This window comes from Salmo salar, chromosome ssa07 (genome assembly GCF_905237065.1).
Source record: "Salmo salar chromosome ssa07, Ssal_v3.1, whole genome shotgun sequence".
Classification (NCBI taxonomy): Eukaryota; Metazoa; Chordata; class Actinopteri; order Salmoniformes; family Salmonidae; genus Salmo; species Salmo salar.
Window position 1 is genome coordinate 44,602,736 of NC_059448.1, and position 15,153 is coordinate 44,617,888.

General features: G+C 44.4%; 1 protein-coding gene across 3 annotated transcripts in view; it reads right to left on the bottom strand.

Annotated features, from left to right (window-relative positions):
- The window catches only part of LOC106609345 (carbohydrate sulfotransferase 11), an 82,454-nt gene that overhangs the window by 7,746 nt on the left and 59,555 nt on the right, over positions 1-15,153 (bottom strand). Inside the window, exon 2 of one of the 3 annotated variants that reach the window (XM_045722038.1) lies at positions 13,929-15,088. The exons of 1 other annotated variant lie outside the window; for it this stretch is intronic. In XM_045722038.1, the coding sequence (XP_045577994.1) occupies positions 13,929-15,086 (1,158 nt within the window). In that variant the 5' untranslated portion in view covers positions 15,087-15,088. Of the gene's footprint in view, positions 1-12,511; positions 12,623-13,928; positions 15,089-15,153 lie in introns of those variants that run through there. One more of the 3 variants, XM_014208079.2, reaches the window with a different exon arrangement.

Consider the following 15,153-nt stretch of genomic DNA (forward strand, 5'->3'; position numbering starts at 1 on the left):
AAACCCATTCCCTTTAAGAGGTCATCAGAGACTGATGGTCATGAGTCACTGAAACAGCAACACTGAGATATTACTACTACTGCTGTTATGGTCCCACGGGTGAAGTCTATTGTGCATCTAAAAACTGCATCATAATCCCTATATAGTGCACTACTTTTGACCAGGCCCTGGGCCCAAAAGTAGTGAGCAATAGGAAATAGGGTGCTATTTCAGACGCACTCTGTCTTTATCTGAGTTCCTGTCCTAAACACAGGTATGGACAGGTACTGTACTGTGTGTTTACATTCTATAGTAGAGTAGTTGGAAGGCTGTGGTGGGGTTCCTTTGTATTCAGGAACCTTGGACGAAGACTGAGCTAGACCCATACACAGCAGAGAGACAGGACTGAGCTATAGTTATACACAGCAGAGAGACAGGACTGAGCTATAGTTATACACAGCAGAGAGACAGGACTGAGCTATAGTTATACACAGCAGAGACACAGGACTGAGCTATAGTTATAGACAGCAGAGAGACAGGACTGATCTATAGTTATACACAGCAGAGAGACAGGACTGAGCTATAGTTATACACAGCAGAGAGACAGGACTGAGCTATAGTTATACACAGCAGAGAGACAGGACTGAGCTATAGTTGTACACAGCAGAGAGACAGGACTGAGCTATAGTTATACACAGCAGAGAGACAGGACTGAGCTATAGTTATACACAGCAGAGAGACAGGACTGAGCTATAGTTATAGACAGCAGAGAGACAGGACTGATCTATAGTTATACACAGCAGAGAGACAGGACTGAGCTATAGTTATACACAGCAGAGAGACAGGACTGAGCTACAGCCATACACAGCAGAGAGACAGGACTGAGCTACAGTTATACACAGCAGAGAGACAGGACTGAGCTACAGTTATACACAGCAGAGAGACAGGACTGAGCTATAGTTATACACAGCAGAGAGACAGGACTGAGCTATAGTTATACACAGCAGAGAGACGGGACTGAGCTATAGTTATACACAGCAGAGACACAGGACTGAGCTATAGTTATACACAGCAGAGAGACAGGACTGAGCTACAGCCATACACAGCAGAGAGACAGGACTGAGCTATAGTTATACACAGCAGAGAGACAGGACTGAGCTATAGTTATACACAGCAGAGAGACAGGACTGAGCTATAGTTATACACAGCAGAGAGACAGGACTGAGCTATAGTTATACACAGCAGAGACACAGGACTGAGCTATAGTTATACACAGCAGAGAGACAGGACTGAGCTACAGCCATACACAGCAGAGAGACAGGACTGAGCTATAGTTATACACAGCAGAGAGACAGGACTGAGCTATAGTTATACACAGCAGAGAGACAGGACTGAGCTATAGTTATACACAGCAGAGAGACAGGACTGAGCTATAGTTATACACAGCAGAGAGACAGGACTGAGCTATAGTTGTACACAGCAGAGAGACAGGACTGAGCTATAGTTGTACACAGCAGAGAGACAGGACTGAGCTATAGTTATACACAGCAGAGAGACAGGACTGAGCTATAGTTATACACAGCAGAGAGACAGGACTGAGCTATAGTTATACACAGCAGAGAGACAGGACTGAGCTATAGTTATACACAGCAGAGACACAGGACTGAGCTATAGTTATACACAGCAGAGAGACAGGACTGAGCTATAGTTATACACAGCAGAGAGACAGGACTGAGCTATAGTTATACACAGCAGAGAGACAGGACTGAGCTATAGTTATACACAGCAGAGAGACAGGACTGAGCTATAGTTGTACACAGCAGAGAGACAGGACTGAGCTATAGTTGTACACAGCAGAGAGACAGGACTGAGCTATAGTTATACACAGCAGAGAGACAGGACTGAGCTATAGTTATACACAGCAGAGAGACAGGACTGAGCTATAGTTATACACAGCAGAGACACAGGACTGAGCTATAGTTATACACAGCAGAGAGACAGGACTGAGCTATAGTTATACACAGCAGAGAGACAGGACTGAGCTATAGTTATACACAGCAGAGAGACAGGACTGAGCTACAGTTATACACAGCAGAGAGACAGGACTGAGCTACAGTTATACACAGCAGAGAGACAGGACTGAGCTCTAGTTATACACAGCAGAGAGACAGGACTGAGCTATAGTTATACACAGCAGAGAGACAGGACTGAGCTATAGTTATACACAGCAGAGACACAGGACTGAGCTATAGTTATACACAGCAGAGAGACAGGACTGATCTATAGTTATACACAGCAGAGAGACAGGACTGAGCTATAGTTATACACAGCAGAGACACAGGACTGAGCTATAGTTATACACAGCAGAGAGACAGGACTGAGCTACAGCCATACACAGCAGAGAGACAGGACTGAGCTATAGTTATACACAGCAGAGAGACAGGACTGAGCTATAGTTATACACAGCAGAGAGACAGGACTGAGCTACAGCCATACACAGCAGAGAGACAGGACTGAGCTATAGTTATACACAGCAGAGAGACAGGACTGAGCTACAGTTATACACAGCAGAGAGACAGGACTGAGCTATAGTTATACACAGCAGAGAGACAGGACTGAGCTATAGTTATACACAGCAGAGAGACAGGACTGAGCTACAGCCATACACAGCAGAGACACAGGACTGAGCTATAGTTATACACAGCAGAGAGACAGGACTGATCTATAGTTATACACAGCAGAGAGACAGGACTGAGCTATAGTTATACACAGCAGAGACACAGGACTGAGCTATAGTTATACACAGCAGAGACACAGGACTGAGCTATAGTTATACACAGCAGAGACACAGGACTGAGCTATAGTTATACACAGCAGAGAGACAGGACTGAGCTATAGTTATACACAGCAGAGAGACAGGACTGAGCTATAGTTATACACAGCAGAGAGACAGGACTGAGCTACAGTTATACACAGCAGAGAGACAGGACTGAGCTATAGTTATACACAGCAGAGAGACAGGACTGAGCTATAGTTATACACAGCAGAGAGACAGGACTGAGCTATAGTTATACACAGCAGAGAGACAGGACTGAGCTATAGTTATACACAGCAGAGAGACAGGACTGAGCTATAGTTATACACAGCAGAGAGACAGGACTGAGCTACAGCCATACACAGCAGAGACACAGGACTGAGCTATAGTTATACACAGCAGAGAGACAGGACTGAGCTATAGTTATACACAGCAGAGAGACAGGACTGAGCTATAGTTATACACAGCAGAGAGACAGGACTGAGCTATAGTTATACACAGCAGAGACACAGGACTGAGCTATAGTTATACACAGCAGAGAGACAGGACTGAGCTACAGCCATACACAGCAGAGAGACAGGACTGAGCTATAGTTATACACAGCAGAGAGACAGGACTGAGCTATAGTTATACACAGCAGAGAGACAGGACTGAGCTACAGTTATACACAGCAGAGAGACAGGACTGAGCTATAGTTATAGACAGCAGAGAGACAGGACTGAGCTATAGTTATACACAGCAGAGACACAGGACTGAGCTATAGTTATACACAGCAGAGAGACAGGACTGAGCTATAGTTATACACAGCAGAGAGACAGGACTGAGCTATAGTTATACACAGCAGAGAGACAGGACTGAGCTACAGTTATACACAGCAGAGAGACAGGACTGAGCTATAGTTATACACAGCAGAGAGACAGGACTGAGCTATAGTTATACACAGCAGAGAGACAGGACTGAGCTATAGTTATACACAGCAGAGAGACAGGACTGAGCTACAGTTATACACAGCAGAGAGACAGGACTGAGCTATAGTTATAGACAGCAGAGAGACAGGACTGAGCTATAGTTATACACAGCAGAGAGACAGGACTGAGCTATAGTTATACACAGCAGAGAGACAGGACTGAGCTATAGTTATACACAGCAGAGAGACAGGACTGAGCTATAGTTATACACAGCAGAGAGACAGGACTGAGCTATAGTTATACACAGCAGAGAGACAGGACTGAGCTATAGTTATACACAGCAGAGAGACAGGACTGAGCTATAGTTATACACAGCAGAGAGACAGGACTGAGCTATAGTTATACACAGCAGAGAGACAGGACTGAGCTATAGTTGTACACAGCAGAGAGACAGGACTGAGCTATAGTTGTACACAGCAGAGAGACAGGACTGAGCTATAGTTATACACAGCAGAGAGACAGGACTGAGCTATAGTTATACACAGCAGAGAGACAGGACTGAGCTATAGTTATACACAGCAGAGACACAGGACTGAGCTATAGTTATACACAGCAGAGAGACAGGACTGAGCTATAGTTATACACAGCAGAGAGACAGGACTGAGCTATAGTTATACACAGCAGAGAGACAGGACTGAGCTATAGTTATACACAGCAGAGAGACAGGACTGAGCTATAGTTATAGACAGCAGAGAGACAGTACTGAGCTATAGTTATACACAGCAGAGAGACAGGACTGAGCTATAGTTATACACAGCAGAGAGACAGGACTGAGCTACAGTTATACACAGCAGAGAGACAGGACTGAGCTATAGTTATACACAGCAGAGAGACAGGACTGAGCTATAGTTATACACCGCAGAGAGACAGGACTGATCTATAGTTATACACAGCAGAGAGACAGGACTGAGCTATAGTTATACACAGCAGAGAGACAGGACTGAGCTATAGTTATAGACAGCAGAGAGACAGGACTGAGCTACAGTTATACACAGCAGAGAGACAGGACTGAGCTATAGTTATACACAGCAGAGAGACAGGACTGAGCTATAGTTATACACAGCAGAGAGACAGGACTGAGCTATAGTTATACACAGCAGAGAGACAGGACTGAGCTATAGTTATAGACAGCAGAGAGACAGTACTGAGCTATAGTTATACACAGCAGAGAGACAGGACTGAGCTATAGTTATACACAGCAGAGAGACAGGACTGAGCTACAGTTATACACAGCAGAGAGACAGGACTGAGCTATAGTTATACACAGCAGAGAGATAGGACTGAGCTATAGTTATACACCGCAGAGAGACAGGACTGATCTATAGTTATACACAGCAGAGAGACAGGACTGATCTATAGTTATAGACAGCAGAGACACAGGACTGAGCTATAGTTATACACAGCAGAGAGACAGGACTGAGCTATAGTTATACACAGCAGAGAGACGGGACTGAGCTATAGTTATACACAGCAGAGAGACAGGACTGAGCTAGTTTAACAAGGCACGTTCCCTCTGTCTTTCCACTGTATCTGTCTGCATGTCATCTCTCTCCCATCTCCCTCCCTCTCAATCTCTCGACATGTCAACTTCACTTCTCCACAAATTAGTTTGAGAGGCCCGAGCGAGTGACTGAACAAACGACTGATGCTTGATAATGAACGAGTCGGAGGGAAAAAAGTGACACCCTCCTCCTCACCATCATCTTTTTTTCTCCCCCTCTTTTTCTTTGTCTTATCTCCATTACTCCATTGTCATGCCACATCACATCAAAGCTGACTGGGAGGGAGAGACACTGTGAACACCAGCTCTTTGTTAAGTGGAATTTTCACTTTTGCTCCTCGCAGCGCTATAAAGGCCCTAGATCACACTGAGCACAACTTCATGAAGCGAAAGAACATCTCTCCATCTCTCTCGGTGGAGAACAAGAACTATAATTAACGGAGTGACAGAGGAGAGAGAGAGAGAGAGAGAGAGAGAGAGAGAGAGAGAGAGAGAGAGAGAGAGATTGAGAGAGAACCTTGTCATGTCTCCCCCTTCCCGTTGGATAGTTAACTTCTTGTCGTTTTATCTCCTCTTCTATCTGAGGAGCGAGCGAAGCTCTTATGTAGTGGTAATGATGGGAGGAGGAAGAGATGGAGAGGTAGAAGAGGATATCAGAGATGTGTCTCTCCATAGAGACAGCCTACAGTGATGGATGTCAGAGCTCACAGGCCCTAAGTGATTCTGCCATGCTGTTCTTATGGGAGAACAGACACGATCCAAGTCTGTCTCTGAGCCTCAACCTACAGCAACATACTGTAGAGTAACAGTGCAGACATTTAGTCTGCATACCGGTAAGTACATGAGCACAGCGCTCTTCTCCTGCCTGTGTTAGAAAGAGTCCTCCTAGGTATCTGGATGAGCCATCGCTCTTTGACGGTCTCTCCCTCTCTGTAGTCAAGTGGTTTCTCAAACCCTTGTATCAGATCAGCACTTCCTCTGTAACTACAACAAAGTCCTCATCGATTGAGAGTCTGTGTGCGTGATGTCTGCAGTCTCCAATGGCATCTCCTGTTCCATTCCCTCAGGGCGAGCTGTCAATCAAAAACGCCAGCACGTCTGATAATGTTCGAGTGTCCGTGTGTGCATGTGTACTGCGTGTGCATGCAGCAACATTTCCAGTTTGCTAAAAACAGTATGTCCCTCCCTGACTCCATAAGTCCATTTATTCCCAGATATATGAATATGGTAATATCAAGTCAAGCCTGTCACATTTCCACACATCAAGCTAGCTTTTGGTGATGAGCCAAGGGACTGTGTGTTTTTGTATTCACAACAGTGTTCTCTTCTGTAACCGCACTTTTGTTAGTGAAATGTATGAGTAATAAGGAGTTATTAATATCTGCGTTTCCATGTTTCATTTCATAATTTACTTTCTGTCACGGCTTAACAGTCTTACTGAGGTTTGTTATGATGTTGAAATATGCGATTGCTCCTCTTCTGCACAGCGCAGCTATAATAAATAGCCCATTGCAGTTCTGCTGATGGTCGCAAACACTAACGACACAAGCTCTTTATAGGCACAGGTGACGTACTAGAGGAGAGGGGAGGGAGAGACTAAAGGCTGGCAGCCTACATGGATACAGTACAACTTCATTCACTCTGTTTTAGAGCAAATGTAGGATACAGTTGAAGTGGGAAGTTTACATACACCTTAGCCAAATACATTTAAACTCAGTTTTTCACAATTCCTGACATTTAATCCTAGTAAAAAATCCCTGTCTTAGGTCAGTTAGGATCACCACTTTATTGTAAGAATGTGAAATGTCAGAATAATAGTAGAGAGAATGATTTATTTCAGCTTTTATTGGTTGGGATGGTGTTCTTCAGCTTGCAAGCATCCCCCTTTTTCCTCCAAACATAACAATGGTAATTATGGCCAAACAGTTCTATTTTTGTTTCATCAGACCAGAGGACATTTCTCCAAAAAGTACGATATTTGCCCCCATGTGCAGTTGCAAACCGTAGTCTGGCTTTTTTATGCCGATTTTGGAGCAATAGCTTCTCCTTGCTGAGCAGCCTTTCAGGTTATGTCAATATAGGACTCTACAATATAGGACTTTACTGTGGATATAGATACTTTTGTACCTGTTTCCTCCAGCATCTTCACAAGGTCCTTTGCTGTTGTCCTGAGATTGATTAGCACCTTTCGTACCAAAGTACGTTCATCTCTAGGAGACAGAACACGTCTCCTTCCTGAGCGGTATGACGGCTGTATGGTCCCATGGTGTTTATACTTGCGTACTATTGCTTGTACAGATGAACGTGGTACCTTCAGGCGTTTGCAAATTGCTCCCAAGGATGAACCAGGTCTTGGCTGATTTCTTTTGATTTCCCCATGATGTCAAGCAAAGAGGCACTGAGTTTGAAGGTAGGCCTTGAAATACATCCACAGATACACCTCCAATTGACTCAAATGATGTCAATTAGCCTATCAGAAGCTTCTAAAGCCATGACATAAATTTCGGGAATTTTCCAAGTTGTTTAAAGGCACAGTCAAATTAGTGTATGTAAACTTCTGACCCACTGGAATTGTGATACAGTGAATTATAAGTGAAATAATCTGTCAGTAAACAATTGTTGGAAAAATTACTTGTGTCATGCACAAAGTAGATGGCAAACTATAGTTTCTTAAAAATAAATTTGTGGAGTGGTTAAAAACGAGTTTTAATGACTCCAACCTAAGTGTATGTAAACTTCCGACTTCAGCTGTATGCTATAGAGTGGGAGAGATAGTTTAAGATGGATGGATAGAGAGAGAGAGAGAGAGAGAGAGAGAGAGAGAGAGAGAGAGAGAGAGAGAGAGAGAGAGAGAGAGAGAGAGAGAGAGAGAGAGAGAGAGAGAGAGAGAGAGAGAGAGAGAGAGAGAGAGAGAGAGAGAGAGAGAGAGGACTAAGAAAGAGAGACAGGGACAGAGAGTGATAAAAAAAGTGTAAGATGTGCATCATTAACCCTGGTGAGTGGACTCTCCTGAGGAGGCAGCAGGGAGAGGAGAACCAGAGGGCAGAAGGACCCTCATCCTCCTCTCTGGACTAGACTACTGTAATAAACCTGTACTACAGTAATGACAGGGACAGGAGACATGAGGACAGACAGATAGAGGGAAGGAAATGAAAGAGGGAGAAGGACAGTCAGAGGGAAGGAAAGGAAAGAGGGAGAAAGACAGACAGAAGGGAGGAAAAGAAAGAGGGAGAAAGACTGACAGAGAGGGAAGGAAAGGAAAGATGGAGAAAGACAGAGAGGGAAGGAAAGGAAAGAGGGAGAAAGACAGACAGGGGTAAGGAAAGGAAAGAGGGAAAAAGACAGACAGGGGTAAGGAAAGGAAAGAAGGAGAAGGACAGACAGAGAGGGAAGGAAAGGAAAGAGGATGAAGGACAGACAGACAGAGGGGAGGGAAGGAAAGAGGGAGAAGGACAGACAGACAGAGGGGAGGGAAGGAAAGAGGGAGAAGGACAGACAGACAGAGGGGAGGAAAGGAAAGAGGATGAAGGACAGACAGACAGAGGGGAGGGAAGGAAAGAGGGAGAAGGACAGACAGACAGAGGGAGAAGGACAGACAGACAGAGGGGAGGGAAGGAAAGAGGGAGAAGGACAGACAGACAGAGGGAGAAGGACAGACAGGAGGGGAGGGAAGGAACGAGGGAGAAGGACAGACAGGGAAAGGAGAAAGTCAGACAGCCATAAGTGTAGGCAGGAAATCCTTGTCTGCATGCCAGTCTGAAATGGACAGAAACATCCAGCTGTAAATCCTGCTCCTGAACATATACTACACCATACATCTGATGAAACTCTGAAATGGCTCCAACTTTGCAATTGTTCTACCTCTTCTGTGTGTGTGTGTGTGTGTGTGTGTGTGTGTGTGTGTGTGTGTGTGTGTGTGTGTGTGTGTGTGTGTGTGTGTGTGTGTAGGGTCTCCTACCAAAACAAGCTCAGTGTACTTCTTCTTCTTCAGACCACGGGTACTTCAACCCACCCACGCCTTATTCTCTGCTCTATATGTCAACAATGACATTCAACAAACTTCTCCCTGAGGCCATCATTTAGCCTACTGTATGTACACACCTTACACTACCCTCCATTTCAATCAGCTACAGTATAGAACACCAAAACAAAAAGATACACATTAAGCTCTTGGCATCCTATACATTATCCTACAGAAAACACACAGGAGAACATACGTAGTACCCACGATAGCCCTACACTAAACCCAGCCTTCCCTCCCTCTAGTGCAGTATTAAGCAATGATTTAACACACACACGGACGGACGGGTGCACGAACACACACACAACCCTTGCCCTTACAGGCCCGGTCCATAACAAGACAGAACAGTTTGATACATAACGCCCTCCGAGCGCACCGCTACACAGGATATATGCTTTAATTAAAACAAAATACAACAAAGGCTAGTAGTTTGACACCAGCTGGTCTAATTCCCTCACCAAACATTCATTCAAGAAGATCTAAATTCATATTCCTATAAGACTGATTGAGATCAATCAAATGACTGACTTGGAGATGCAGTTTGGACGTTTCACCGGTGAAAACGTGAAGAATTATCATTCACGATTGACAATGATGGTGGCCTATTTTGACTTTAGGTAGCCTATTCTGAATTGGATGTTTGTGGGTATTAAAAATGGAAAATTTTCTTGAGGAAATATGAGTGGGCATAGGCAGACGTTGCAATTGGAGGATGCATTTTATGCACATGCTGTAATGACAGGCTAGTCAATCTGTCAGTACAAACTTTAAGTAAATGATGATGTCATTTACAAAAACTGCTCCTGCATCACTGTCTATGACCACAGACCTGCATCTCAAGTGTGTGTGTGTGTGTGTGTGTGTGTGTGTGTGTGTCACTGACGGCAGTCTGCCTCCCCCCTAGTCCATTGGGGCCTTGATGGTCCTCCAGTCTCAAGGCAGATGTAATGTACGTTCTGTGAGTGAAGGCAGCCATTTTGTGCCCATGCCCCAGAATAGAAGGAGCGCAGTTGGCAGGGTAACTGCTTGGCTGGCTGACACACACACTCTCTCTCTCACTGCATTTACTGTCAGTCTCTGTAGTCCATTTGAGCTTAAAACAATGTCATTGATCATCCTTGAGCTGTTTCTACAACTTGATTGGAGTCCACCTGTGGTAAATTCTATTGATTGGACATGATTTGGAAAGGCACACACCTGTCTATATAAGGTCCCACAGTTGACAGTGCATGTCAGAGCAAAAACCAAGCAATGAGGTCGAAGGAATTGTCCGTAGAGCTCCGAGACAGGATTGTGCTGAGACACAGATCTGGGGAAGGGTACCAAAAAAATGTCTGTAGCATTGAAGGTCCCCAAGAACAGTTAGTTACATAACAGAGAGGATCATGTTATTGACCAGGTCGGGCTCAGTCATGGAATGGAAGTGTAGACCTACTGTATGGGTCAATACATAACTGAATAATCTGACTGACATCAAATCAATAACTAGCATCCTACTACAACTCACTCAGTGTCACGTCCTGACCAGTATAAGGGGTTATTTGTTATTGTAGTTTGGTCAGGACGTGGCAGGGGTGTGTTTCTTTAGAGTGTTTCGGGGTTTGTTGGGTTATTTTCTTGTTAGTCTATTTCTATGTTAGTTCTAGTATGTCTATTTCTATGTGGTGTTTGTTGGGTTGACCTTCAATTGGAAGCAGCTGCTCCTAGTTGCTTCTAATTGAAGGTCCTATTTAGTAGGGGTGTTTTTCTATGGGATTTTGTGGGTAGTTGTTCCTTGTATAGATGTAAGCCTTACAGGACTGTTTATCGTTGGTTTTTTGTATACTTTTGTTTTGTTTTTCCTTCTTTCTGCCAAATAAAAAGAAGATGAGAATACACACTCCCACTGCATTTTGGTCTAATCAATCCGATGCCCGTGACACTCAGTCAGTCAGTGTGTTTTCACCTATCCTCTCCTAATCCACAGCTAAGAAGCCCCTTGAGACTATTACATTTAATCTCACACAATAATACAACAATCTGGTTTTGCGACATTCACCAAGGGTGAAAAGAGCAGAAAATAGAAAACGATTTATTTTCCCACCCAGCCGAGGAACTGCACACCTGGCAAAGGCATTGTCTGAATTTCATTTTCAATTTTCTTCTCCTAAATTGTATTTGGAAGCAACTAAAGCATCTGCTTTGGTCAGGGATAAACACATCAGCATGCTGCAAGCTGTACATTTCCCAATGTCAGATTCTGCTGTGTGTGTGAGCTGCTCTCTGGCTCTCCACATTACTCTACAACCAGGGATGTAGTGCAGCCGGAGTGCGGAGGAGCGACGCTCCCTCACTCTTTTCAATTTGACAATACACAGAGCAGGTAAAACTTTTCCTGAAAAATTTATTCTGATCAATTCGAAATAAATTATATTTAATTACAACAAAAATTCCACAACAAACTAAATAAATATGTATAGCAGCCTAGAGGTAAATGGTGGTTTCTTCCCTGTCTTCTCTCTGTCGATTGTAAGAAGGATGAAGAACTATAGGCTAGCCTAGTGGTTAGAGCGTTGGGCCAGTAACCGAAAGGTTGCTTGATTGAACCCCCGAGTTGACAAGGTGAAAATCTCTCTGCCCCTGAGCAAGGCAGTTAACCCACTGTTCCCCGGGCGCCGAAGACGTGGATGTTGATTAAGGAAGCCCCCTGCACCTCTCTGATTCAGAAGGGTTGGGTTAAATGCAGAAGACATGGATGTTGATTAAGGAAGCCCCCTGCACCTCTCTGATTCAGAAGGGTTGGGTTAAATGCAGAAGACATGGATGTTGATTAAGGAAGCCCCCTGCACCTCTCTGATTCAGAAGGGTTGGGTTAAATGCAGAAGACATGGATGTTGATTAAGGAAGCCCCCTGCACCTCTCTGATTCAGAAGGGTTGGGTTAAATGCAGAAGACATGGATGTTGATTAAGGAAGCCCCCTGCACCTCTCTGATTCAGAAGGGTTGGGTTAAATGCAGAAGACATGGATGTTGATTAAGGAAGCCCCCTGCACCTCTCTGATTCAGAAGGGTTGGGTTAAATGCAGAAGACATGGATGTTGATTAAGGAAGCCCCCTGCACCTCTCTGATTCAGAAGGGTTGGGTTAAATGCAGAAGACATATTTCAGTTGAATGCGTTCAGTTGTATAACTGACGAGGTTTCCCCCTTTCCCTGGGTCAATGAAAATAAAAGAGAAAAAAAGTTCACCATGTGTCTGCCTTGATGTTCAATAAACTCCATGGACCCATGGATGACCTTGAGTGGCCCAGCCAGAGCCCGGACCTGAACCCGATCGAACTGGAGAGACCTGGAGAGACCTGGAGAGACCTGAAAATAGCTGTACAGTAATGCTCCCCGTCCAACCTGACAGAGCTTGAGAGGACCTGCAGAGAAGAGAAACTCCCCAAATACAGGTGTGCCAAGCTTGTAGCGTCATACCCAAGAAGACTCGAGGCTGTAATCGCTGTCAAAGGTGCTTTAACAAAGTACTGAATAAAGGGTCTGAATACTTATGTAAATGTGATATCAGTTTATTTTTAATACATTTACAAAAATTTCTAAAAAACTGTGTTTTGCTTTGTCATTATGGGGTATTGTGTGTAGATTGATGAAGGATTTAAAAAAAAAATGTAAATACATTTTAGAATTAGGCTGTAACGTAACAAAATGTGGAAAAGGTAAAGGGGTCTGAAATCTTTGCGAATGCACTGTATGTGTACTAAAGTAGTAGAATGTTAAATATTTGGTCCCATATTCCTAGCATGCAATGACTACATCAAGCTTGTGACTACAAATTTGTTGGATGCATTTGCTGAATGTTTTGGTTGCGTTTCAGATTATTTTGTGCCAAATAGCTATTAAATGGTAAATAATGTATTGTGTCATTTTGGAGTCACTTAAATAAGAATAGAATATGTTTCTGAACACTTCTACATTAATCTACCATGATTATGGATAATCCTGAATGAATCGTGAATAAGGATGAGTGAGAAAGTTAGACGCACAAAATATCGTACCCCCCCCCAAACAAATTGGGTATGATATTTCTGCATCTGAAATATTCTTTGTGATGTATGACAACAGATTATGACTATTCTAAATATATTTATTCTATTGGCAAGTTAGATTTTCAGATTAAAACTCAGTCTGTGTGATTGACAGGAGAAATGATCAGAGGGGCAGAGTTTTTACCACCATCATTTCTACAAGGAGAGAAGTATGGATAGAGTTTCTCAGTGAAGGTACAGCCAGTGAAAGAGTAGATATGAGACCTGGCCTCCACATTATAAAAGGAGACCTGACCCTCCTCATAATCAACAAACACCCCCACCTTCTGGGGCTTTTCTCTCAGGTATAAGGGGACACGGGGGGAGGTACAGGCTGAGTACTTACACTCATCCCTCAGGACCACAGCCCAGAATCCATTAAATGGGCTCTTTGTGATCTTCCCCTTCCTGATGATGGATTCTCTGGCCACTCCTAAAGTCCATGTAGTTTTCACCTGAACATTCACCTCATAGTAAAATCTCCCAGAGGAGAAACCCTCCTTTCCTAGGACATTTAAAGCTCTGTCAAACCTCTTTGGATTATAAGGTTTATTAAGCTGTGTGCCTCCATGTCTCACCTGTTTTCTATCCTCAGACATGATGAGAGACGGATGTGCTGTATCAGGATCCAGAGTCACATCCACTGCATACTGCTGTATCCTCTTCAGTTTGACTTCAGGCAGCTTCTCCATCTGTTTATTCAGTGTCTCCTCCAGCTGAGATACAGCTCTCATCACAGTCCCCACACACAGATCACTGTGAACACTGATCTCAGACCAGTCCTTGATGGGTAGGGGGGTGCACAGGGATGGGATGCTCTGGAGGAGGTGGAGGTGGTCCTCAGTGTGTGAGAGCTGCTCCAGCTCAGTGCTTGTCCTCTTTAGCTCAGTGATTTCCTGCTCCAGCTCTTTGATGAGCCCTTCAGCCTGCGTCTCTGTTGCTTTCAGCTTCTCCTCAATCACCTCAATGAGCTCAGCCTGACTTCTCTCAATGGAGCGCACCAGAGCAGTGAAGACCTGTACACTGTCTGATATCTCTCTCTCTGCCTCTCTCTTGCTGAGATCTACTGAGTGTTTGATCTCCTGAACCTTCTGCAGTCTCTCCTGGATCATCTGCTGCACTTCTGCCTCAGTCTTCCCCAGTTTAGCCTTCCTCTCTCCAAACTCTTCCTCTAGCGGGACAGTGTCATGAGTCTTCTGGTCTGTCTCAGTGCAGAATTGACACACACAAGTCTGGTCACTCCTACAGAACAGCTCTAGAGGTCTGTCGTGCTTCTTACACATCCTGTCTTCCAGGTTCTCCACAGGGTTGATCAGCTTGTGTCTCTTTAAGGCTGGGACTCTCTGATGAGGCTCCAGGTGAGTCTCACAGTAAGAGGTCTGACACACCAGGCAGGACTTCAGGGCCTTGAGCTTCATCCCAGTGCAGACATCACAGGACACTTCTACAATCATGGCAGAGCATTGGTCCGGGCTGCTGGTAGCTTTCACTTCAACTGTCTGTCTGAACTGAGCAGCCATCTCAGAAATTAAAGTATTGACGAACAGATCTGGTCTCTTATCAAATGTCTTTTTACACATGGGACACTGGCACAGGTCATTGCTATCCCAGTACTTTGTGATACAGGCCTTGCAGAAGTTGTGTCCACATGGACTAGAGACTGGCTCAGTGAACACATCCAGACAGATAGAGCACAGGAACTGCTCTTCAGACAGGAGACTGCTGGAGGTGGCCATATCTAGACAGAGACCAAAAGTGAAACCATAAACCATTTCCTGGAATCAGCCAGCTCTTGATAGTTTC